This window comes from Erigeron canadensis, chromosome 7, assembly GCF_010389155.1.
Source record: "Erigeron canadensis isolate Cc75 chromosome 7, C_canadensis_v1, whole genome shotgun sequence".
Lineage (NCBI taxonomy): Eukaryota > Viridiplantae > Streptophyta > Magnoliopsida > Asterales > Asteraceae > Erigeron > Erigeron canadensis.
Window position 1 is genome coordinate 24,561,494 of NC_057767.1, and position 26,450 is coordinate 24,587,943.

Genomic DNA, 26,450 nt, shown 5'->3' on the forward strand with positions numbered 1-26,450 from the left:
GTTTGTATCTCGGTGTTAATAATATTTAACTTTGTTTTCTTAATGTATATCATGAGATCAAGTTTAAAAGTAATTAGTTATTAAGTACTCGTATATTCTTTTGTACTTCAATACCATAATTAAAATTAATATACATACACATACAACAAAAATGTCCACGTGTAGTATGGAGAATTGAGAAGAAAAAAAAAAAAAAAAAAATTGGTAAAAGATGAACAAAATTGGCTCCTCACTACATGGAGTGATGCACCCTCCATTTAAAATTTTGATCATGACTCTTGATCAGATATACATCTATATATTTGAATTTTGGGAAGGTCGGGACCTCTCCTTGCCCCTTCGATGTTCCATCCATGCTGTCAAGTTTTTCTTTTGGAACGACTTCAGTAGTATAATTGTAAATGTGACTTATGATATTGAAATTGTTGGGTGGGTTCCAAAGTTCGCCCGTGTTCTCAAGTTTATATTTGATGCTGGAAATATTGGGTAGGTTCCAAAGTTCATGGTAGATGTTCAAAATGTTTGGACAAACTTGGAGGTCATGTACTTCAAGAGACGTTAACTTGTGTATCATTTTCCATGGGACCATCTTCAACTCATGGCATCCAGTTAGACATAAAGTAACAAGTTTTTGGAGGCAACCAATAGAGCAATCTAACTCTTCCAGATTTTGACAACCCTCCAAGTCAAGGAGCTCAAGATTCTCAAGTCCAATGAAACTCCCTGTCCTCCTTAACTCCAATGATTCTACTCGTAGAATCCTCAGCTTCTTCATACTCTAAAAATTAACACAAGTAGTAACAAACACAATAACATTGAATACGGTTAATACTTATATTCTAGCTTTTCATATCTAATTTGAAAAGTAAGCAACATATATAGACACTAAAAATACCAAAAAAAAAGGAAAAGAAAAAGGTTTAACCATATATTTTAAAGTTGAAATTTGATACAGTAAAACATACCTGTCAAAAAAATAAATGTTGTAACAGATATAGTAATTATATGGGTGTAAAAGGTATAAAAAATGATAGAAAACGTTGTAACTTTCATTTTGTTTATTTATTATGCGTTTAAAGTGAGATTTGATGGTTCTAGAGGGGACACATCTATATATCAACTAGATGCTGATGATGATGTAAGCCCAGTTCCTTGTTATATGAACTTGTTTTCTTAACAAAAGATGAAATGAGAGAAAATACATACGTACGTACGTACCTTGAAACCTTCCCAAAGTATTTCCAGTTTGCTGTCCCACAATTCAATCACCACCACGTTCCTCATATCAAGTATGTCGAGGCATTTGAAAGGGTACTGAACCCACTTTAAGTATTTCAAATGTTTGAAACGCAAGGGAGGCATTATTTCATCATTTGTATTAAGTGTTATTTCATGAAAACCTTCATGCGGGTAAAAACATATGAACCTCAAGTTACTCATCTTTGCTAAGGCCTGACCTACACTTTCATCCCATTTCAAAATATGAGCCCGGATGCTTATAACTGAATCGGTTCCCTGCATGTATATATACAATGAAGGAGAGTTGTATATATTAGTATAAGTTTCAATGAACTACGTATATACTGATCTATTACATAATATATCATATACTCATAGATATCATACCGAACAATCTTCCAATACATATTCCGCATCGCTATCCTCCAATCTAGAACGTTGTCTAGGATCATCCTCATTTTCTTGGCGTACCACTTCTCGGCCCATATCCCTAATCACGTCATGCATCGTCAATCGATGATTCTTATCTTGTTTAACTAGATATCTATCCATTAGATTTTGAATTTCAATATCTGGGAAGAATGCATTGTCTTTGTCCTCTAATACTTTGATGACTTCATCCTTGTATCTTCCATTAAAGAAACAAGCAATATCAAGAAATAAGTTCTTGGCTCTTGGACTTAGTGAATCATAGCTCACTTTAAGCTTCCCTTGAATATCTTCATGAGGAATTCTTCTAAGTTTCTCCAATAATGTTGGCCATTGTCTCCTTTCATGACTTTTGAAATAGCGAGCCCAAACCTCAAGAACCAAGGGAACCCCCCCAGCAAGAGAAACTATTTCATCTACAAACTCCTCGTCGGCAGACTCCCCATTTTCATATACAAGCCCAGTGAAGAGTTTGGAAGATTCCCATCCATTTAACAACTCTATATCATAAGAAGTGTATTTTCTTAGGCCACAAAGGGACTGTTTATTTGTTGTTGTCACCAGTATTCTGCTTCCCCAACCAAAGGAGGGAGGATCCTGAACACCCAATGCTTGCAACTGCTCATACTTATCAACATCATCAAGTACCAAAAGTACCTTTCGATCTCTTACAAAAATTTTTATGGTTGAAGAAGCTGAAACACTGCGAAACCGATAATCATCTCCATTAAACCGAGAAATGACGTCGCGCTGCAAATGAACCTTCCAATTCGGACCAGTATGTTTGTAACAGGAAATATTCTCGACAAAGCAACTGGCGTCGAAATCTGGAACAATTCTATCATACACAGCCTTGGCAAGAGTCGTTTTACCCGACCCGCTCATTCCAAGAACTGCAGTAATGGAAGGATGAGGATCATCTAACCTTAACTCCGAAATTAAATCTTTAGCCTGTGGTTCAATCCCAACAGCGTGGTCTGCATCGAATAGCTCTACTGGAAGTTTCAACTTCCTAAGAATTTTTACAATTTTACGTACAAATTCCTCTTCGTTGTCCCTAGCATAAAAGTTCAATACTTAGTTTTAGTGTCGATCTGAATCAGTCCGTATATATAAGTAATTAAAAGGAAAGAAGACAGGAAATGGAAAGAAACTTACCCTGTTTGGAAAGCTTCACCACTGAGATAGGAAAAACTCTTCTATTCTTAAACTTGGAGATGGAATCCCTTATGAGGACAAGCTCGCCAAGGCACTTCACGGAAAAAGGGTATTGAGTGGAGAATACTACAACGTAGATCCAAGACTCTTCAATCGCCTTCAACAATGAGGAAGTCTCATCTTGGCCGATAGAGAGACTAGTGTGGTCGGATGTATCAAAACAGTTGCGTTGGAGGGCTCCCTTGAGGTGACTTACGAAACTTTTGCCAATTTCTTCATTCGAATAACTCAAAAACACATCATGTTTCGGCCTTTTAGATCTACGAAAGGGTTTATCATCATCATCATCATCATCATCATCATCATCATCATCATCATCATCATCACAATCATCATCATCGTTATTATCATCACAAGAAAAATCTTCATCCCTTTGCCTATTGGAAGGGACTAACCTTAACTTTGAAATTAAATCTTTTGTTCGTGGTTCAATTTCATGAGGGTTAGTATCAAAGGGTTCATCAGATGAAGAAAAATAATAGCCCGAGCTATCTACATCAAATAGCTCGAGCTCTAGCGGACGTTTCGACTTCTCCCAGCTGCAAGGGTACATAAGTAGAAACATTTAATACTTTGTTTAAGTGTGTAATCCAATCGAGTCCTTTATTATAAATAAAATAAAACACAAGAAACGGAGGAAAACTTACCCTTTCTTTTTCTTGACGGGGTCGACTAGAGATAATGATAAGGATAGATCCATTTTTCGGTTCACAACAAGATTTGAATGTTAGATAAATGTGCAATTCTAGATATGATTTCAAGAAAGTATAATATAAGCAGCTAGCTAATTAGGAGACTAAAAGAATTTCTCAATCAGAATAAATTAAGACAAGTTTTGTCGAAAGACACGTGCTTTTTTTTCTTCCAGCCACCTTCCTCGTAATTGCCTTTAATTACTTTTTTTTTACCTTTTTAGTGGTCTTACTAGATTTTAGATCTGTGTCCGACACTGGATATGGACTTACAATATATTCTCAATATTAGATCTTTATACATTTAAGTCAAAAAAGCTTATAATTTTAAAGATGTAGGTTCCAAGTGTTATACTTTGCAATTTTTGTCGTACAATAATCACACGTTCGTCACTGTCATTATTAGCCGAGACATATATTAATGGAATTGTTTGCCGTAGTCATTTCACAAGGCACATGCTACAATAATTCCCTTATTATAGAATATTTTGAAACCAATTGTACTCATAATGTGATATTATTATGAAAGATAACTAAGAATTAAAATATAAACATATATACTTGTGATACTGTAATTGACATTCAAGTGTATGTCTTTAATCATGATGCTTGCCAATAATATGAATAGGTTTATTTTCAATCACATGTCCTATATTAATTAAATAACAATTAGGTTTGTTTTCATATTCTTTGATAACAATCAGGACTTTTAATTTGAGTTATGTAAACAAATTAAAAAGAATATATACTTCTAGAACATCGAGAACATATATTGTATTTCATCTTTGAAATAATTTTTTGTAAACAGTATCTCATACTTTAAAATATTTTTTATTAGATACATGATTCAAAATTTTTAAAAAATTCATCTCAAGTTGTTGGCTAAAAATAAATATAAATTAATTAGTAAATGGTAAAAAGTGTAAATTATTGTTGGAATTTAAGAAAGTGTAAACTAATGAGACTTTTTCTAAAAATATTAATATAAATACTAATATAATAATTGTTGAGACCTGGATTCGCTGATAAGACTTACTCGCTGACATGCATAGTCAACAAGTCTTCAGTGAGTCCAGTGACTCTCTTCAGCGGGTTGCATGCTGACCAAAAGTTCATCATGGCGGGAAGCATTCAAACCACATGAAGACAAGAGTCACATGGTGGTTCTTCTAACTGTAACGTGCCTTAAATGGCAAAGATACATGTTGGGACCAAAGCAAGGGTTCTCTCTCTCTCATACCCAATTTGGTATAGAAGACAAGGGCACATGATTCAAGTACCATGAGCCAATTGGATGTCGACAACCACCATCAAGTCACAATCAAAGAAGGCTGTGTTACCCCAAGTCTTCCTCTATATAAAGCAACACAGCCACATTGTATCATGTGTGTTAGTCACCTTGAAAGTGTGAATCACTTGTAATTGTCTAAGTTTTTAGTGTGTCTAGGCTTAGCAATTACCATTGTTCTTTTGTATTCTTGTAAGTCAAGTGTGTAAGATCAACCATATATTCATCGTTTAATCAATGATACATATGATTATCCTTGCATTGATGTACTACAATTGAACTTAACATTGTTCTTGTTATTTACTTGATTATTTACTTTCTTGTCTAATTTAATTAAAACATAAGTTGTGCATTCGTGGACCATCAAGTGGTATCAGAGCCACCGTTCCTAAATCATTGGAACAAGATCTGTTTGCCTCCTTGTGTTTACATTTAAAACTTCTGTTCTTTAATTCCTCTTGAAACCTTCTTTTTTTTTAACAAGAACATGTCTTTTGTTCACAGCCTAGTGAACACACGTGACTTTGGCTATGTGTCGACACCTCCTAAGTTCGAGCCCAAAGATTTTGGGTCTTGGAAGGAGAGGATGCTTCTTCACATCTCTGGTGTGGAACCCTATTTAATGACCATATTAACTGAGGGTCCATACGTACTGATGTATGTCCAAAGGACTCCAGGAGCTACACCTGAAGCTCCTGAGATAGTCACTGACCTGGTTAAATCAGAGGTTCAATGGACAGATGAAGAAAAAAAGCTGGTAAATCTTGATGCTAGACTGAAAAACATGATTATCGTTACTCTTCCCACTGAAATCATGAAACTAGTCATCAAGTATCCCTCTTCAAAGGAAGTATGGGACAGACTTGTCAGCACCTATGAAGGATCTGCTGACCTTATCAAAATCAAGAAAATTGATTTGAAAAGAGCTTATGAAAACTTCTTCTCTCTTCCTGATGAAAGTCTTGAAAGCACCTATACTCGCTTTAAAGGGTTGCTCAATGATATGACAAATGTTGGCATTACCCATGATAACTTTGAGGTATGTCATAAATTCATCGACTCTCTTCCTCTTAAGTGGCAAAACTTAAGACAAACACTTCGTACTACAAAGAAAATCCAAGATTTTGATCTTGAATAACTTTTTGGAACTCTTCAATTTGAAGAAAGAGCATTGGCTCAAAATATTCGAGCCTCTGCTGATGCCAAAAGACATGCTGACCCTTCTTCTTCTTCTTCTTCTGTCAGCATCTCCTCTCATCCTATTTCTGACCCTATCGCTCTTGTTTCTACTGAGCCCATCGATCTCTATGATGGTGTCAGTACCTCTAATCTTCCAGCATCCATTCAGACCCTCATTAATGAGCTGGATGATGAAGAAAAACAAGATTTGTTTAATGACTTCATGGGCTTTGCCCTGGTTGCTGGTAGAAGATACTCCAGAAGGTGGAATAATCGCAAAACGGTTACTCCCCTCAAACCTCCTGTTGATAAATCACAGGAAGAGTGCTGGAGGTGTGGCAGAAAAGGCCACTACCAAAAGGAGTGCAGAGTCTCCTTACCCAATCCTGTTGTTCCCAAAACTAATCCTTCCAAATCTGCTGATGAATATAAGAACAAATATTATCAGCTGAAGGCTAAGGTGGCTGAAATAGAGGATGTCAAAGTTCCAGCAAAAGGTCTAATTGCTGAAGAACATGATTGGGCTAACTCAGATGATTCTGATGATGACGATTATGTTGATGCCATGTGCCTTATGGCACTTGCTGACAGTGATGCTCTGACAAAGGATCAAGTCTCCTCTAGTCAGTGGGTGAACGTCACTGTTAAAAAGGTACACTCTCTTCTCTCTTCCTCTTCTAATCAAGACAAGGCCAAAATTATTGAGTCCTTGTCTTGTGATCTTCAGTTCGTGGAAAGTCTATGTGCTGAACTTCAATCTAAACTTAACTCTGCTGAAGTAGAGTTAAGTGAAAAATCTGAAAAACTTGTGAAATTGAAAAATGTGCATGTTGAACTTCAATCTCATGAGTTGATGACTCAGAAACTTCAACTTGAGAATGAAACTCTCAAGGCTGAAGTTTCTAATCTAAAGAAGATTGTGACCTCCTGGTCAAAGGCTTCTAAATTTCATCATCAATGCTTGAGCGAACAAGTCCCTGCTCAAGTACAGGCGGTAATTGGTGGCAATTTTGATGTTGCTGCCTCTATCGCTGACTCCTTTAATGATGATGTAAAGCCTAAAATCTCCATTCCTCCACCCTGTTCATCTTTCATCTCTCAAGAAGAAATGAAAAAGTGGTATTTTGTCAACGGACAAAATGACTACCATGCTGAGATAGATTCTAAGGCTACAGCATCTACCAATGTTCCCCCTTCTTTAAATGCTAAAAGTACCAGTACCTCTGCCAGTACTTTTGACATGTTCTCCCATCTTCCTATTGTTGGCATGATGCCACATGAAGGGAGAATTCAAAACTCTCCTCCAAGAACTTTTAAAGGGGATATCTCAAGTGATGGGTATGTACCCATTGCTCCTCAGCCTCTATCCACAAAAGGTGTTGAGCCCTTTAAAAGAAGCACTATTGCTGCTCCCTATGACTATGGTACCCCTCAGCGGGTCAATCATGTCGTTCAGCAACACTCTGGTGCTCAATCTTCATCTCAGCTGGAACCTACCCATACAAATTCAATATCTGATCATCAAATGAGCAGAAGGGTTAGGTTCGCTGATGTAAGACACCAGCAAGTACTTCCCACAAAGGCTGTACATGCTGATGCTCAAACTGATACAGTATCTCAATCAATGCCCTTAAAATCAAATCTAAGGCATGTTACTCCTAAAAGAGGAAGACAACCTTCTCAAAATAGATCTGACACTCCTCAGCGAGGACACTTTCCTCATCAGCAGGTAAGGCATATAACTCCTTAGCTAGGACATTTGCCACATCAGCAAATGAGGTCTATTACTCCACAAAGAGGACAAGTGCCCTCTCAGCACAGTCAATCCTCAATATCCAACACGGAGTATCTACCTCATAGGCAAATGAGGTCAGTCACTCCAAAACGTCAAGTCAGATCCACAACTCCTAATCATGAGAATCAGTCTCAGCAGGGTTCCTCTTCTTCCTATCCTGCTAGAAAGCAAGCATGGACCATGATTAGAGGACATCAGATTCCTCAAAATCATCATGGTGAATCCATACTTGGTCCTGTTCCTCAAATGCCCCCTCCTAAACTTAGACAAAGGAATAAGTCCAAATCCAAGCAAAAGAGCAAGTCTTCCTCTTCCTCCACTCCACAAATAAATGAACTTACTCAGCGAGTAAATGGTCTTTCCTCTCAGCTGAGGGACTTTCTCCTTCAAAATCAAGGCAATTCCTCTGACAAAAAATGCTATCGTTGTAGCAGCAGAGGACATGTTGCCTCTGAATGTGTTTTATACAGCCCAAGAGATGCTCCAGCAGTTGTATGTAAACCAAACATCTCTACAGTTACTGAAACATCTTCCTCCTCTACTCGAATCAGTGAGAACCTCTCTACTGAACCAGTTATCAGTGACACCTCCTCTGTCACAAATGCAAGCATTGCTGAATACATTGCTACTCAGCGCTTTGAAATTCCCCATTCTCAAAGGGTTATTTCAAATGCTTGGGGGCAACCCTCAATGTTGGTTGAGTACAGCGCTCCTAATGTAGTGAGCAGCTATGCATATCTTCATAGTAATGAAACCAGTATTATGCCCACCAATGAAGATAATACTACCCCTGTCTCTGTGGGAGATCACATTACTCTTGAGGAGGCTCTCTCTGTAGAGCCAACATCCTCCACTGAAGCACCTTCAGATAATCCTGCTGACATAGAAATGGATGAACAGAGTGAACCTTAAATCCTTTCTTTTCATCCATGCAGGGCTCGCTAGGTAAAGGAGTGTGGTATTTGGACAGCGGTTGTTCAAAACACATGACAGGCTCTAAGTCCCTGCTGGATAACTATACTGAGGCACCTGGTCCTACAGTGGTGTTTGGTGATAACTCCACTGGACAGACTAAAGGGTATGGTCTTCTTTCTAATGGCCTCATAAAATTATCAAAAGTTGCTTATGTAAATGGATTAAAGCATAATCTCATCAGCATAAGTCAACTATGTGATGCTGACTACAAGGTAATCCTTGATAAACATCAAGGCACTGTAGTAAACATCAACAAGGAAGTCGTCTTGGTTGCACCAAGAAAAAGAGATGTATATCTTGTAGACTTCACTCCTATCAAGACTGATAGTGAAACTTGTTTCTTTGCTAAGTCAGCATCTGAGTTGAATTGGTTATGGCACAAGCGTATGTCGCATGTAAATTTCAAAACCATAAACTCACTGGCCAAAAAGAACCTTGTTTGTGGCCTTCCTCTTCTGTCCTTTGAAAAAGATAGGCTTTGTGGTGCCTGTGAAAAAGGCAAATGTCATAGAGCTATTTTCAAAACTAAACAAGCCAACTCTGTTAAGGTTGCTTTCACCTCCTACACATGGACCTTTTTGGACCAGTGAATGTCCAAAGTCTAAAGGGTAGTAGATACACTTTAGTAATTGTGGATGAATATTCACGATATACTTGGACAATTTTTCTTAATTCTAAGAGTGATGTTGCTGATGAAATTATCAAATTCATTAAGAAAATGAAAAATCTCAGCAGCATAAGGGTCAAAGAACTCAGAAGTGATCATGGCACTGAGTTTAGAAACCACACTCTTGAAACTTTTTCTGCTGATCAAAGAATCTCACAAAACTTCTCTTCCACTAGAACTCCTGAGCAAAATGGTGTTGCTGAAAGGAGAAATAGAACTCTTATAGAGGCAGCACATAATATGCTCAGTGAGTCCTCTTTTCCCAGTAGGTTTTGGGCTGAAGCAGTCAACACTACTTGTCACACTCAAAATCGATGTCTCATTGTCAAAAGACATGACAAAACAGCATATGAAGTTTTAAGAGGAAAGAAACCTCAAATCAAATATTTTCATGTATTTGGTTGTCCTGTCTTTATTCTTAATAATAAGGATTATTTAGGAAAATTTGATCCTAAAGCTGATGATGGTTACTTTGTTGGATACTCTTCCATTAGCAAAGCTTTTAGAGTATTCAATACTCGACTTCAAAAAGTGGATGAATCCATTCATGTCACTTTTGATGAAAGCTCATCTGCTCTTAAAGATATCCAGCCATCTTCTACTGAAGAGATCTTCAATGAGTTCACTAACCCTCCTATGGAGGATGATGACTCATTCGTTGATGCTTCTTGCTCTCCTCCTTTTAATCAGCATCTCACTGAGGATAGTTCAGTAGACCCTGAGCTGGAGCAAGTTGCTGCTTATATCTATTCGATTGAGCCAGTTGAGCCTATCTTAAGGTCAATCCATGCAGCATCAGCCAAACCTAGATCACTGACTGATGATGTGCAAGTTGATGACTCTGCTGATGATGAGTTTCATGATGCTTCAGCTAACACTGAAAACATGGTGTCTGCTGATGACCCCATCATTGATAACTCAAATCAGTCAAATGGCTCCACTGATCAAACTCCTCTTGATCCTTCCATTACCATTGATTTCTCCTCTTATTCTTCTCCTGCTGATCCCATGCAAATATCTTCCACTGCCACTCTTGGCTCATCAAGTGTCCCATCACTTAAATGGACTTCAAGTCATCCTGCTCACCAAATTATTGGTGATCCTCAGCAGGGCATTGTGACTAGATCAGCGACTAGAAACACATGTCTATATGTTAACTTCTTGTCAATGATCAGTCCTAAGAATATTGGAGAGGCCATGGTTGACCCATCGTGGGTTGCTGCCATGCAAGAAGAACTAACTCAATTCCAAAGACAGCATGTCTGGTTCTTAGTTCCTCTTCCTCCTGGCAAAGAACCCATTGGAACTAAATGGGTTTATAGAAATAAGATGGACGAAGATGGTGTTGTTATACGCAACAAGGCTAGGTTAGTAGCTCAAGGCTACCTTCAAGAAGAAGGTGTCGACTATGACGAAACCTTTGCTCCAGTGGCTAGACTACAAGGAATACGCTTATTCCTGGCACATGCTGCTTATCGAAACTTCACTGTATATCAAATGGATGTCAAGAGTGCTTTCCTAAATGGAAAACTCGAAGACGAAGTTTATGTGGAGCAGCCACCTGGTTTTGAAGATCTAACCAAGCCAAACCACGTCTATCGTCTTTATAAAGCATTATATGGTCTTAAACAAGCTCCCAGAGCTTGGTACGACACTCTCTCTGAATTTCTTCTTTCTCATGAGTTTCAGCAAGGATCTATAGACAGCACTCTCTTTATCTATAGAAAGGGTGCTTATGTTCTCTATGTACAAATATATGTCGATGACATCATATTTGGATCCTCCAGTAAGAAACTTTGCAATAAATTTAGCTCACTAATGTCTTCTCATTTTGAAATGAGTATGATGGGTGAGTTAACCTTCTTCCTTGGTCTACAAATTCGCCAGCTCACTGATGGCATCTTTATAAACCAAGAAAAGTATATACGAGACATGCTGGCCAAATTTGATATGTCTAATATCACCACAAAGCCTACCCCCATGTCTCCTCCAAACAATCTCCATGTTGACCCTGATGGTAAGCATGTGAACTCCACTTTCTATCGTAGAATGATTGGCTCACTAATGTATCTCACAGTGAGTCGTCCTGACATTATGTTTGCTACTTGCCTTTGTGCAAGGTATCAAGCATCACCCAGGGAGTCTCACCTTCTCGCTGTCAAGCGTATTTTTAAATATCTCAAAGGGACTTCCTCTTTAGGTCTTTGGTATCCCAAGGAGTCTAACTTTGACTTAGTTGCATACTCTGATTCTGACTACGCTGGTTGCATGTTAGATAGGAAGAGTACCAGTGGTGGATGTCAACTATTGGGGGGAAGGCTGACTAGTTGGTCTAGTAAGAAATAGCATACAGTTTCCATCTCCACTGCTGAAGCAGAGTATGTGTCTGCAGCAAGTTGTTGTGCACAAGTCCTTTGGATGAAAAACCAACTTGCTGACTATGACCTAAATTTTTCCAAGATCCCCATCATGTGTGATAACACTAGTGCTATTGCTATCACACATAATCCTGTTCAGCATTCCAAAACTAAGCATATTGACATTAGGTATCACTTCATTCGTGATCATGTCATGAAGGGGGATGTTGAAATTTACTTCATTCCCACAGATGACCAACTTGCTGACATATTCACTAAACCTTTAGATGAAAAAAGATTCAAGGATCTCGTCAGCAGGTTGGGAATGTTAAATTGTGATTCTACAAGTTCAACAACATGATCACTCATGTTTTGCTGCCCATATTCCTCTTATGAAGATGAGCAGCGACTTCTTTAGTCAAAGTCATCAATGAGCTCTTCCTTTTTACTCGCTGATCCCTGTTGCTTTGGGAAAAAGCAAAATAAAGGCAATGGAAAGCCAAAAGTTTCCATCCAGTCCACAGCAAACGGTTGTGGTAACGGCACATAAAATCCGTTGATCCCTGTTGCTTTGGGAAAAAGCATAACAAAAGTAATAGGGTGCTGAAAATCCCTATCTAGTCCAGCAGCAAACGGCTGCTGGTAAAGACTTCTAAAATCCGTTGATCCCTGATGCTTTGGGAAAAAGCATAACAAAAGTAATAGGGTGCTGAAAGTCTCTATCTAGTCCAGCAGCAAACGGCTGCTGGTAAGGACTTCTAAAATCCGTTGATAGCTGACAATTTGCCAAAAATTGTTTAATGTTCACCAGCATCCACTCTTTCTGTCTTTATGGTGCTGATTAAAACTTGGTAACCATTCTTCAAAATTATATAAACTCTTCAGTGGATACCTCAATTTAACTGAGTGTATTCCACTTCGTATTCTTGTTAATATTTTATTATATATATCTCAAACGGTTACCTCGATTTTCTTCAAAATGGGCAACTTGTACACTGTACGCACCGTATGAACTCGTGTACAGTTGAAATGGTGGTTCATATAGTCACATCATACCTCTCTCATACGTATATACATACAGTGTCCTATAATTTTAAAATAATATTTTTTATGCCGCGTATGAAAGAGAGTACACATGACAACTCACTTTTTGCAGTCATGGGACCCATATCCATGCCATATATATGCATATCTCTTCCTCTTCACCTTCCTTTACGTTCATTTCTTTCGTTCTAAACTTTCAAAATCTTTCATATTCTCTCAAATCTTTCATATTCCCTCAAAAACATTCATCTTTCTAATCTTCTTGTTTCTTCACTCTCATCTAAAATGGCTTCTTCATCTGCTCCTGAACAACAAAATCTTTCTTATCTCAACTCTAAAGTATATGATAATGAAGGCATCAATCCTTCTAATCAAGTATTTTTCCAAGCTTCAAAACTGGTCATCAAGGCTAACAACTATCTGGGATCTGAAGAGATCCCATCTAAAACCAAAGGATACTTCTCTATGTTGGATTTCATCATGGGATGTCCTGCCAGAAAGGCCATTTACTCTGATCCAAAGGAAATGTGTGTCCACCTCTTGAGAGAGTTTTGGTGGACATGTGATTACAAGGTTGCCAGTAGCACCATCACTGGAACTGTACTTAAAGGAGAACACACTATCTCCATCTCTGTAGAGTCATTAAGAGATGCTCTTCATCTTCCTAAACAATCAGAAGAGCATCCATATGTGGAGTTGGTTCCCATTGGAGTGTGGAAGGAATGGTTGTTAACCATAGGGTATGAGACCAACATGGAACCTGCACAACCTGTGCACAGCAACCCTCAGAAGAAATATCTGCCAGGAGTATGGAGGCTGCTGTTCACCCATGTAATCCAGTGGCTCTTTTGATCAGGCCACTGCTGCACAAATGTAGATGATTTATGCGCTGGCAAATGGTCGCAACATTGACTTTGCCAGCGTAATTTTTGAAGACCTAAAGGGGAAGGTCACAATAAAGAACAGATCAAGCTCAGTGCCCTTCACACGCTTTCTCTCATTGATTTTCAAGAAGGAGCTGAAGGAAAAATATCTCCCTGAAGGGGCTCAATTCATTCTCATTCCAAGGGTTGCAAGCTCTGTTTATAAGATTCCCGCTTGTGATCCTGAGCAGTTCGATTCAAAGTATGATGTGCTCACCCCAGCAATGAAACAGGTACTTTATTCTGTATATCCTGACGTCTATAGACCCAACCCTGCCGGAGCTGGTATGCTGATAATCCCCCAGCAACCTCCAAAGCTCCCAAGAAAACCAAAACACTTGCATCTTCTTCCACTTCACCTCCTGCTGCTGTCCCAAAACAGCAGCAGCGAGTATCAAAGGGCAAAACTACAAAGGTTAAGAAGTCCTCACTGCCCACGGACAATAGAGACCCAGCTAGCCTATCAGCAGCCTCAAAAATGGCTGCTGACGAGAAAAAGGGTAACCGCAAGCAACCACCTCAAACTTCTGTAGGCGAGGTTGGTGAAGATCAAGGGCCACCCCAGCCCATTAGAGTTGAGTCCACCGAACAAATCATTCCTTCTTCTTCTTCTCAACCCTCTGAGTCGTTGTCAGCAGCCATATCACAGGTGATGCTAGAGACAACAAAGTCTACGGCCGATGATGCTTTGGTGATACAACACACTGAAGCTGAGGCACCCAGTTCCCCTACCCCTCTAAATTTTTCGTTGGATGAAAGGATGGAGGTTGAGGTTGGTAATGTAGAGGAAGAAGGAAATGTTGAAGAAGATGATGATGAGGAGGACAGTGATCTTGAGTTGGGAGAGTTTGTTGCTGACGAATTCTAGCTGGATTCCTCCATCCAGGCTGATGAAATTGAGGCAAGTGATATGGAGGTTGAAAAAGAGGCTATTGTTGCTGATGAAAATGCAGCAGCCATCAATGAAAATGTTGAAGCTGCTGCTGATGATGACGTTGCAGCAGCTGACAACGAAAATGTACAAGAAGCTGCTGCTGATGACAATGCAGCAGCTAATCCTGAAGAAACTGAGGTGCTAACTCTAGCCACACCTGTTGATTCTCAAATTGCTGACAGGCTGGCCAGAGTGGAACACCAATTAAATGATCTCACCAAGGCTGCCACACTCGTTGTTCAACTTAAAACTCATGAAGATGACAGATTGGTGAAGATCTTGGAGAGCTGGTACAGCAAGCAAAACGAAAACACTGCCAGCATTGAGACTCTAAAAGAAAAATCTGTCTCCATGGCTGCTGATCAAGAAAAGCTGCGCACTTATACGAATACTATCAAAAAGGATCAGCATGCCATTCGTGGGTTCTCTCGATCGCTATGCAAGATTGGAACTGCTGTAAGGTTCTCAGCAAAAAAGGCATCCAGCAGCAGTGAATCTGCTGCTGCTGAAGTAAAAACAGTTGCTGACCTGGTTTCTCGTCTTACCACCCCGGTTGAAGACAACACCAAGGCTATCAATGCCTTGGAAACTACTGTGGCCAGTCTTCCTCCTCCTCAAGTCTCATTTACTGAGGAAGATCGTAAGTGCCAACAAAAATTGGAGCAAGAGGTTGGGGATATTAAGAAGATGTTGTCCCAACTTCTTCAACAGCAGGCAGCTCCAACAGCGACAGTGGAGGTAGTTATTAATGATACTACCTCCAAGGGGGAGAAAGTTAATGCTGCCGTAATGGCACTTGTCAGTGAAGCTGTTAACAAAGCTGTAAATGATATTTATGAAGCTTCAACTGACAAGGTTGCAAGTGAAGAAAACACTGCAGCGGCCACTGATAAACAAGATGAACTGGCAATAGTGGTCGTCAGTGAAGACAAGGTTAACTCTCCCCCTGCTGATGTTGAGGGGGAGACAAGAATTGATGAAGTTTCCCCTGCTAATGTTGAGGGGGAGACAGTTAATGAGGCAAGTGCTGAGGGGGAGCAACAATTGATAGTTGCTGATGCTCCCCAAATTGAAGAAGAAGGGGAAATGAGTCCTCGTGCAGTCAGAACAGCTTGGGAAGCCGGATTTGCACAAGAAATGGCTAGGGACACATCCAGGGAAGTGCTCAATATTTTCCATCCTCGCTTCCTTGGAAATGCTGAAGTCTCTAAAATAACAGCAGCACAGAGAAAGCAGCTGACTGATACTGGCTTTTTCAAGAGTCCCTCGCCTCTGACTGCACAAAATGTATCCATCACATCCACAGCAGGAAATCAGTTTCAAGTCTTTGATATATTATCAATTACTACTGAGGGAAAAACTCAAGAGGAGGCCCTGGAGGAGCTGGATAGGCTGAAAGCAAATAAAGAAAATGAAAAGAAAAATCTTGAGTATATCAAGCAGCTGGCCCACTTGGAGAAAGATGAGATGGATGGAGAACAGAGAATGCTGCTGACCACTGGTGGGCCTGAAGCTCTCTATAGGCAAAAGCAAGCTGATGTAGAGCAGCTACTGAAGGAAAAGAGAGAAAAATTTGAAATGGAGAAGGCCAAGTGGTTGAAGATCATGAATGATAGGAAGAGGCCTGAGAGAATCACAACAGTTGAAGCTCATAAAGCTGCCATGGGAACTAAAACCAATCTGAAGTTCCTAAGGGAAGGACACAGCGCCCCAACCAAGATTGATGATGTAAAGCTGACCAACTTGGGGGCTTCAGAGTGGTATGAAATCTATATGATTATCAAGGATAAAAAGGCTGCCAGCTATGAACAACTTCATGGGATGCTGAAAAATTACTTTGAAAAGGCACTGAAGTTTGAAACCAAGTTCAAGGCAGACCTACCCATGCTGAGGGCAGTCTTTGGATCTCCAGCTGCTGTCTCCTCTTCAGCAGGCAAGCGTGTCCTGAAAAGAAAGCGTGCCATGCAATCCTTGCCTGCTGACCTTCCTCCTATCTCTAGTGATGCTGGATTAAATTTGAGGCTTCCTCCCAGGTGTTCTTTTGAAGAAGGGAAAATACTTGAAGACCCTGCTGGCATATTCTTCCAAAATTTTAGAAACGATCAACTCTTCTTTAGAATGGCAGAAATTGAACAAGCATCTACTGGTTTCCTGATCAGCATCAGAAGAAGATTTGCAAAGATGATTAGTGCTAGATCTGTAATCAGCAAGATTGATGAGGAATTAATGAAGCCAGCGAGAAGAGAAGATCCGGTGCTGAGAATCGCCAAGCATGAAGATGCTTGGGAGATAGAAGCTGCTAATCTTTAGATGTCAACTTTGTAAAAGCTTTATGCTTAGCTTGTAATTCACTTTGACGATATAAAAGACATATTTTGTTCATATTACATTCTTCTTACTTATTCAGCAAGTCTCTTCAGCGAATAGGGGGAAATTGTTGAGACCTGGATTCGCTGATAAGACTTACTCGCTGACATGCATAGTCAGCAAGTCTTCAGTGAGTCCAATGACTCTCTTCAGCGGGTTGCATGCTGACCAAAAGTTCATCATGGCGGGAAGCATTCAAATCACATGAAGACAAGAGTCACATGGTGGTTCTTCCAACTGTAACGTGCCTTAAATGGCAAAGATACATGTTGGGACCAAAGCAAGGGTTCTCTCTCTCATACCCAATTTGGTATAGAAGACAAGGGCACATGATTCAAGTACCATGAGCCAATTGGATGTCGACAACCACCATCAAGTCACAATCAAAGAAGGCTGTGTTGCCCCAAGTCTTCCTCTATATAAAGCAACACAGCCACATTGTATCATGTGTGTTAGTCACCTTGAAAGTGTGAATCACTTGTAATTGTTTAAGTTTTTAGTGTGTCTAGGCTTATTAATTACCATTGTTCTTTTGTATTCTTGTAAGTCAAGTGTGTAAGATCAACCATGCATTCATCGTTTAATCAATGATACATATGATTATCCTTGCATTGATGTACTACAATTGAACTTAACATTGTTCTTGTTATTTACTTGATTATTTACTTTCTTGTCTAATTTAATTAAAACATAAGTTGTGCATTCGTGGACCATCAATAATATATTTGGATAATGATTAATAGGACTTTTAATTTATAGTTAATCTAAGTGATGACATAAGCGAGGGCCAATTTTATGAAATTGAGCAATTTGATTGGTTAATAAGTCATTAGTTCAACTGTCTTATAATATATAGTAAGATTAAGATATAAATAAAATATTGATAGAAATCTGTAACCTCCCTAATTTTTAGCTATATGTTGTTGTTAGATATACATTATGCAATAAAGTATTAATTATTTTTAAAATTGGGTTCAAAGTGTAAATTGGTGATTGAAAAATAAAAAAGAGTGTAGATTAATTTAGACATGTGTTTATTTAATTAATTTTGAGAAATTGAAAGTTGTGATTGGTTAATTGAGGTTAGGTCAGTTGCCTTTTAGTATATATTAAAATTAAGATTAAGATCAAGATTTTACTTTCTCTGCGCCATTATTGTTTCCTACCTTAAATTACACTTTAAGTCCCTGAACTTGACATCTTTTTTACTTTTAGTCACTGAATTTTAAAAATTGGTTATAAAGTAGTTTGTTAGATAACTTTTTTTTAACGACGATGAAATAAGTTAGTTGAAAGTTTTATTTATATAATTAGATATTTATTTTGTGACCGTGTTTATAAAAAATAATTTACGGTAAAGTTAAAAGTAAAAATACTAGGAAAAAAAAATCAAAATATAACATTTAAAATGAGACGAAGAAGTATTTATATAAAAAAAAATTAAGCTAAATTACACTTTTCATCCTTCGAGGTTAGCCGACTATCAATTTTAATTATGGAATAATGGGTACGACAAAATGTGAAAAAAAAAACTAAGCAATGTGGGCAAGTTAATGGATTAAAACTAATGAAATTGACGCGGTGACCAAAAGTGGAAAAAAAAATGACAAGCTTAGTATAAGAATTGCATTTTTTGAAGTTTAATGACTAAAGTGAAAAACGTGTCGTATTCAGGGACCAAAAATGTAATTTACCATTTTTTTTTAATTTAATCTTCCTCATATATAAGTTCCTAACTCGACGAGGATAATCAATTATCTTAACTGAATCTCGCTACAACAAGCGAAATCATAGTGGCTAATGAAAAACCATGGTAAACTGCCCCCACAAGAACTTAGGGATTAATAGGAGCAAAGCTTGTACATAGCAAGATTTAATCTCCCGCCTCTTAGGGATAACCGAGCACCAAACCACCGGATGATCAAGCAGAACAGGTCACTAAGCCTGTATATATTCAAAAGTTACCTGTGAAAAAAAGACTAACAAAATATCCCCATAATACATGCTTCCAAATAAAAGAAACTAAATTAATTAACACTCTACACTCTAGATGACTACGAACCATCGATCTCAAACAAATTACCTACTCATGAACAACTTATGTATGGGTTAGACTTGTTGGATAACAGGTCAAAGTGGGTAATTTCCTTATTCCAAGTTAAGATGGGTTTTGGTTGACACGGAAACATTCTGGTCATAATAATTATTTTTTACTAATTATATATATACTAAAAACCTATGTAAACGTATAATTATTTTATGCGTAAAATTTTTATTTTTTTAACTTTTACCCCACATCAAAGTTTTTGCTTTCATTTTCGTGATACTAAGCTTTAATTTAGGTTCTCATGTTTTCATCTAACTTTCATACAGTTACGATTTTACTTTTAAACGTTTGGTCTTTGATTATTTTCATTTGTATTTTAATACATATAGCGTTTTCATTATACAATAATTTTTATGATCATTACGTCTTACGTTCATGTTACATTTAAAACATTAATATAGTAGTTTTTTTATATACATCTTAATATTCTTTTACATTATTTTTATTGTATTGCTACGTGTTTAGTTGTTTTTTTAATGAAAGTTTTCATCTTTTAAATTGTATCTCACATCAAAATTTTCGTTTTCATTTTTATCGACACTAAACTTTCAGGTTCTCAGGTTTTCATCATACAATTTGCACACAGTTTTGGTTTTGGTAGTGTTAACTTAGCTGAGCGTTGCCGGATTTTTCTTTGGTAGCATTGCTGGAATTTGTTCCATTAAAGCAATAGGTAGCCGGAAAAAGTAGTTTTTAGCCGATGATGGTATCGTTGAACAGTTTTAGGTTGTCAGTGCTACTAAAAATGGGCGATGATGATACAGATGTTCGTAAAAATGGGACTCGAATGATCCGAGGCGTACCTTCGGGTCAGCAGCCATGGCGTCTCCGACTTTCGAAATTCCCGACCCCCAAATTCTGGGCCCAAGTTTTGTTTTTTACAAAAAAACGGCCACTTTTTTATTTTCCCGAAAAGTTTGATTATAATTCCGGTTACCTTTGCTATGTTATCAAATTGGCAAGTTTTGACTAGTTTTGTTTTATACACCACTTGTTTTGGCTAGTTTTGGCAACGCCACGTGTCGATTTGTCAATGGCCGAAAACTTGCTAATTTGTCAATCTTTTGGCACTACACCCTTGTCCCTAAGCATCTATATATATATATATATAACAATTGCAACAAGATCCAATTTCAGACCTGGCTACTATCTAATGGACCTCCCTTATCAAAAGAAAGCGGAAAGTAGGTGGAAATTGTGTGGTGTTTTCATTAGTTCGGAGGAAGATGAAAGGAAAGTGTTACTTAATTTGTGACTATATTATAGATATATGCAATTGGGATTTAAGGGGTTCACTTTATCATAACACGGGGTAGAATACAATCTCACAAGTTCATTTTCTTTACTCCTTTATAAAAGATATGATATCTTTTTTATTTTAGGTAATTCTACCCTTCAATTATCAGAATTACCCATGACTTTTTATATTTTGCACTTAATGAATTGTAATGTACACTCTAAACCTTTATTTTAATAATTAACACTTTAAGCTCTTATCGTCTAAATTTTCCACTATCATAATTTATTACATCAACCTACACCACTTGACATCGCCACCACCACCAATATTACTATCACCGACACCACTAGACCGTTTTCCCACCACCGCCATTTATTTATCTATATCTTTATCTATCTATATCTATATCTATACCTATATTCCCTTATAAAGAAAAAAAAAGGCTCTTTCTATTCTAAGTAATTATATTTTTGAATTACTCTTGACTTTTTATGTTTAGTCCTTAATAAATTAATTTACACTCTAAACTTTTATTTTAATAATTAACATTTTAAGTCCTTATCTTCTCAAAATTTCCCCTATCACAATTACATCAATATACACCACTTGACACCGCCGCCACCAAGAATAGTACCATCATCGACACTATTAGACCGTCTTCCTTACCACTGCCGCCATATTGTGCGGATATCATGCTCGTTTCCATGAAAAGAGAGATTGAAATTAAGACAAATATACATATTAATTATCTAAGGTCTTGCCGTTCATTAAAAAAAAATTTAAAAAAAATTATCTAAAGTCTTATGAAGACGTTTTTTTTTTCTTTCGGCCACCTTTCTGGCAATATCCTCCCAGGAGATAAACAACTTAATGAAATCCAACATTTTATATTCTTCACATCTCTTTCTTTTCATAGCGTTATTTTAGTTTTTTATAAATAAATTTTAGAATCTTTACGAAAATAATATGAAAATCTTTATGTAACGACATTCAATCATTTTGTCTTTTATTTCAATGGCTCCGTTATTGTTGTGTTCCTACTTGTTTCTTTCATTGAATTTTCCTTATTTTCTGACCCCACCACCATCTAACAAAATAGATTCCCTGAATTAACACCAACAAATGAAAGACATTCCCAAAATTAACAAAAAGGTACGTTAATGTTGAAAAATAATATATCAATGGACCCTGTTTAGTAGGGAGGGAAAAGTGGGTGGAAATGTTATGGAAATTTGTCACAGTTTTATGATGATATCATGACGCATCACAGTTTTATTTTATTTATGAAAAATGACTAATCTTCATAACAAAATAGATTAAAAATTTATTAACACTCTAAGAAGGTGACATGTGGTATTCACTCATTCTCTTTTTTAATCTTACCCCCTGATTTTTTCACATGTCATCATCCAATCGTTAGGAGAATTTTTACGTTATTTTTTTAAAAAGATTAATCATTTCCCTTTATTTATTTCCATGAAATTACCTCAATCAATTAAACTAATGTTAGACAACCATATTAATTTTGATTATGATGAAACTGTGTCATTATGTAAGAGTTTTGAGAAACTATTAGGGGTGTGCATTCGGTTGGGTTTTGGGAGAGTAGAGTTATTCGGTTTGGCTTAATTGGTTTTTTAAAAATTAGTAAACCACCCAATACCCAATCCATACATGTGGTCACCCAATCCATACATGTGGCTTAATTGGTTTTTTGTAAACGTTTGATGGGCGTGCTCCTTATGCATTATTCTTGATCTGGTATTGTATTTGAATGATTTGTACGGATTGTCTAATCCTTGTAATACATTTAGACTTGTCTTTACTTAATTTTCATGTCGTGCTGTGCTTAGTATGTAACCTTCGTGTTTCCCCTTGACGGGGTGTTACACAACAATTATTCCAGTACGCGATTTCTTAAAAATACCGAACAAATGTAAATTTAACAAAAGCTGAAAGAGGACAAAGTGCAAACATCTGTATCTATTATGTTAGTAATAGAGTTGAGAAGAAATGACAAATTGAAAATATATACTTAAAAATGAAGACAAATGGAGTTGAGCCATATAGGCAGATCGACAGTTTGTATTTAAGAGACATGACATGCATCACTTTGACCAGAAAACCTGCACTGACTTTTGATGATAACTCTTAAAACATATATATATGTGTTGGAAATCTGGGAGGGCCGGCTCGCCCATGCTCTCAATTTCACATGAAATGCCCTGAAGTTGAAATGAGTTCTGCAAACGATTGGGTAGGTTCCAAAGTACATTTGAAATGTTCAAAATGTTTGGACAATATTTGAGGTAAATTTTCACAAGAGACGTTAACTTATGTATCATTTCCCATGGGACTTCCTTCAACTCGTGGCATCCACTTAGATCCAAAGTACCGAGTTTTTGGAGGCAACCAATAGAGCCATCCAAGTCCTTCAAACTATGACTGTTCCTTACAACCAGTTTCTCAAGATTCTCAAGTCCAATGAAACTCCCTGTCTTGTTCAGTCCATTCATTTCCACGAATAGAATCCTTAGCTTCATAAGACTCTAGAAATCAACACAAGTATAGTAATGAATACAAATACTGTAATCAACTCTATTTTATTCATTTTTAATTTCCATGATATGCATATATCAAAATAAAAAACACAAAAGAAAAAAAAAAAAAAAAGAAGGTTTAACCATATATTTAAAAGCTGGCTTTGCTAATTAGTTGTAATGTTTTGCCTTGAACTTTTATTGATATTAATACAATTGACCGGGTATATACTTTTACCCAAAAAAGAGTTTGTGATGTTCATATATTTAGCAAGACAGGGCGAAATACTGTGGACTAGATGATGTTAATATTGCAGTTCATGACTTTGTTTCCATAATAAAAGTTTAAACCAGAGAAAATCATAACCGTTAAACAAGTAAACAATTTCTGAAACAACTATATAAAAATGCTTTTGTTCCCTATATAAACAATGGAGCCCTAGCTTGATGTCTAATGATCGATCATACGTACTTACCTTGAAACCTTCCCAAAGTGTATCCAGGTTTCCTCCGTGCAATTTAATTACCACCGCATTGCTCATATCAATTTTGTCGAGGCATTTGAAAGGGAATTCCTCCCATTCCAAGTATTTCAAATGTTTGAAACACAAGGGAGGCATTATTTCATCAATTGAAGAAAAATAAAAAGAAGACCATTGTAGCTTATCATTATAATCACCCAACTTTATGAACATGAGGTTACTCATCTTTCTAAAGGCCTCTACTTGTATAGTTATATCTTCATCCAAATCATACTTGTCCAAATAGATGCTTCTAACTAAATCAGTTCCCTGCACGTATACGTATAATGAAGGAGAGTATTATATATATATATATATATATGTATATATATAAGGTTGTCCCGCACCTAAGCTTAGCTATGAAACCCCACACACACTAAATTTTTTTAATAATTTCTTGTCTAATGAATAAATGTTTGGGCCCTTATGAATTTTATGGATTAAAAAATTTATATGTGATCAGTGTTTCACATCTAAGTTTAGGTACCTAACAACTTTATATAACCATCCCATATATATATATATCTAAATCGAAATTTATGTATAAAATTTTTTTATCGTTTCTTATTGTATTTAATAATTAATGTATTTGATCTACCCCTCGATCTGTCTATTTTCGCTTAAAAAACGATTTATGACAAAAGGGATACAAGTACATAAAATCATTGAACTACATATATGTTAGGTACATTTATATATCATATACTTAAAGATATCATACCGAACAATCTCTCAATACACGAACCACATCCTTACCCACCAATCTAGAACGTTGTCCAGGATCATCCTCATTTTCTTGGCGTACCACTTCTCTGCCCATATCCCTAATCACGACGTGCATTGTCAATCGATCATCGCCCTCACCTTCTCTAACTAGACCTTTATCAATTAGATCTTGAATTTCAATATCTGGGAAGAATGCATTCTCTTCATCATGTAATACTTTGATTACTAAATCCCGGTCCATTCCATCAAAGAAACATGCGATATCTAGAAATAAGTTCTTGGCTCTTGGACTAAGTGAATCATAGCTCACTTGAAGCTTCTTTTGAATATCTTCATGAGGAATTCTTCTTAACTTCTCCAATAAAATTGGCCATTGTCTCCTCTCATGACTTTTAAAATAGTGACCCCAGACCTCAAGAACCAATGGAACCCCTCCAGCAAGAGACACTATTTCATCTACAAACTTCTTGTCATTAGACTGGCTTCTTTCATATGCAATTCCAGTGAACAGTTTGGAAGATTCCGATTCATTTAACAACTTTATATCGTAGGAAGTGTATTTTCTTAGGCCACAAAGGGACTGTTTATTTGTTGTCGTCACAAGTATTCTGCTTCCCCAACCAAAGGAGGCAGGATCCTGAACACCCAATGCTTGCAACTGCTCGTACTTATCAACATCATCAAGTACCAAAAGAACCTTTTGATTGCTTACAATTTTTTTAATGTTTGAAGAAGCTAAAACATTGTGGAACAGATCATCATCTTCAGTTAACTGAGAAAAGACATCTTGCTGCAAATCATGTTTCCATTTTGGACCATTACGTTTGTAAAACCGGGTATTCTCGATAAAGCATTTGGCGTCGAAATCTGGAACAATTCTATCATACACAGCCTTGGCAAGAGTCGTTTTACCTGACCCGCTCATTCCAAGAAGAGCAGTAACGGAAGGATCAGGATCATCTAACCTTAACTCCGAAATTAAATCTTGTGCTCTTGGTTCAATCCCAACAGCATGGTCTGCATCAAATAGCTCTACTGGAAGTTTCAATTTTCCAAGCTTTTTTACTATTCTACGTACAAAGTTCTCTTCGTTCTCCCTGCCGTACATACAAAGAAAAAGTTAATACTTCATTTGAGTGTGTATTCCAAATTCAACTCAAATATTAGAGAGAAAACTTACCCAGTTTCGAAAGTTTCGCCAACCAGTTTACTGACGTCTTCAAGGGCATGCTTCCATTTCTTAACCCTCACACGATCCGCGTGGTTGTGATGATGAGCTTGGAAAGCTTGCAGATAACAACCATGTCGTTGACTTCGTACATGAGATGGATCAACTTTATAAAAGATAGGAAAAACTCTTCTCTTCTTAAACTTGGAGATGGAATCCCTTATGAGGACAAGCTCGCCAAGGCACTTCACAGAAAAAGGGTATTGAGTGGAGAATACCACAACATAGATCCAAGACTCTTCAATCGCCTTCAACAGTGAGGAAGTCTCATCTTGGCCTACAGGGAGACTAGTGTGGTCGGATACGTCAAAACCGTAGCGTTGGAGGGCTCCCTTGAGGTGACTTACGAAGCTGTTGCCTACATCTTCATTTGAATAACTCAAAAACACATCATGTTTCGGCCTTCTAGAGCAATGAAAAGGTTCATTATCATTATCATTACAAGAATAATCTTCATCCCTTTGCCTCTTAAAAGGGAATATAGATAATAATAATAAGGATAGTTTCATTCCAAGAGAGTAGTCGTTTTATCTGACCCGCTGATTCCAATAATAGGATGATTAGGATCACGTAACCTTAACTTGGAAATGATAACTTTCGTTTGTGGTTCAATTCTAACAGGGTGATCTGCATCAAATAGCTCTACTGGAAGTTCGGTCCTTCTACAGCAATGATAGATTGATAGGGTTCATCAGCACAACAAGAAAGGTACTCGTATAATTCTACTCTCATATCAGGGGTCTAGAGATAATGATGAGGATGGATCCATATTTTAGTTCACAAAAAAGTTTGAAATAACTATCAAATATTTATTATTCTACTCTGATTTCAAGGAAAGTATCATATAAGAGAGGGAAATGGATGGAAATTGTGTGTTGTTTGTTGGGACTTGGGGACAAAGATGAAAGGAAAAGTGATGGAAAAGGGTGTTGATTGGAGATTGGCTTTAAAAAGTCAACAATCTTGTAAAGTTTTTTTCCG

At 37.3% G+C, this 26,450-nt stretch overlaps 2 protein-coding genes across 3 annotated transcripts; both read right to left on the reverse strand.

Moving 5' to 3' along the window:
* Positions 1 to 232: 232 nt before the first annotated feature.
* Positions 233 to 2,553, reverse strand: LOC122609145 (disease resistance protein RPV1-like). Its single transcript, XM_043782203.1, has 3 exons — positions 1,627 to 2,553; positions 1,219 to 1,515; positions 233 to 778 (listed from the first exon to the last, which is right to left on the reverse strand). Exons 1-3 carry the CDS (start codon positions 2,551 to 2,553, stop codon positions 233 to 235), a joined length of 1,770 nt encoding a protein of 589 aa, XP_043638138.1.
* Positions 2,554 to 22,422: 19,869 nt separating this feature from the next.
* On the reverse strand, positions 22,423 to 26,333 carry LOC122606641 (disease resistance protein RUN1-like). Of its 2 annotated transcripts, none has more exons than XM_043779480.1 (4): positions 25,422 to 26,333; positions 24,276 to 25,338; positions 23,471 to 23,785; positions 22,423 to 23,003 (listed from the first exon to the last, which is right to left on the reverse strand). In XM_043779480.1, exons 1-4 carry the CDS (start codon positions 25,976 to 25,978, stop codon positions 22,563 to 22,565), a joined length of 2,376 nt encoding a protein of 791 aa, XP_043635415.1. In that variant the 5' UTR covers positions 25,979 to 26,333; the 3' UTR covers positions 22,423 to 22,562. The 2 variants fall into 2 exon arrangements, with proteins under 2 accessions (XP_043635415.1, XP_043635414.1); XM_043779479.1 differs by having other exon boundaries at positions 24,237 to 25,338.
* Between the last annotated feature and the right edge of the window lie 117 nt (positions 26,334 to 26,450).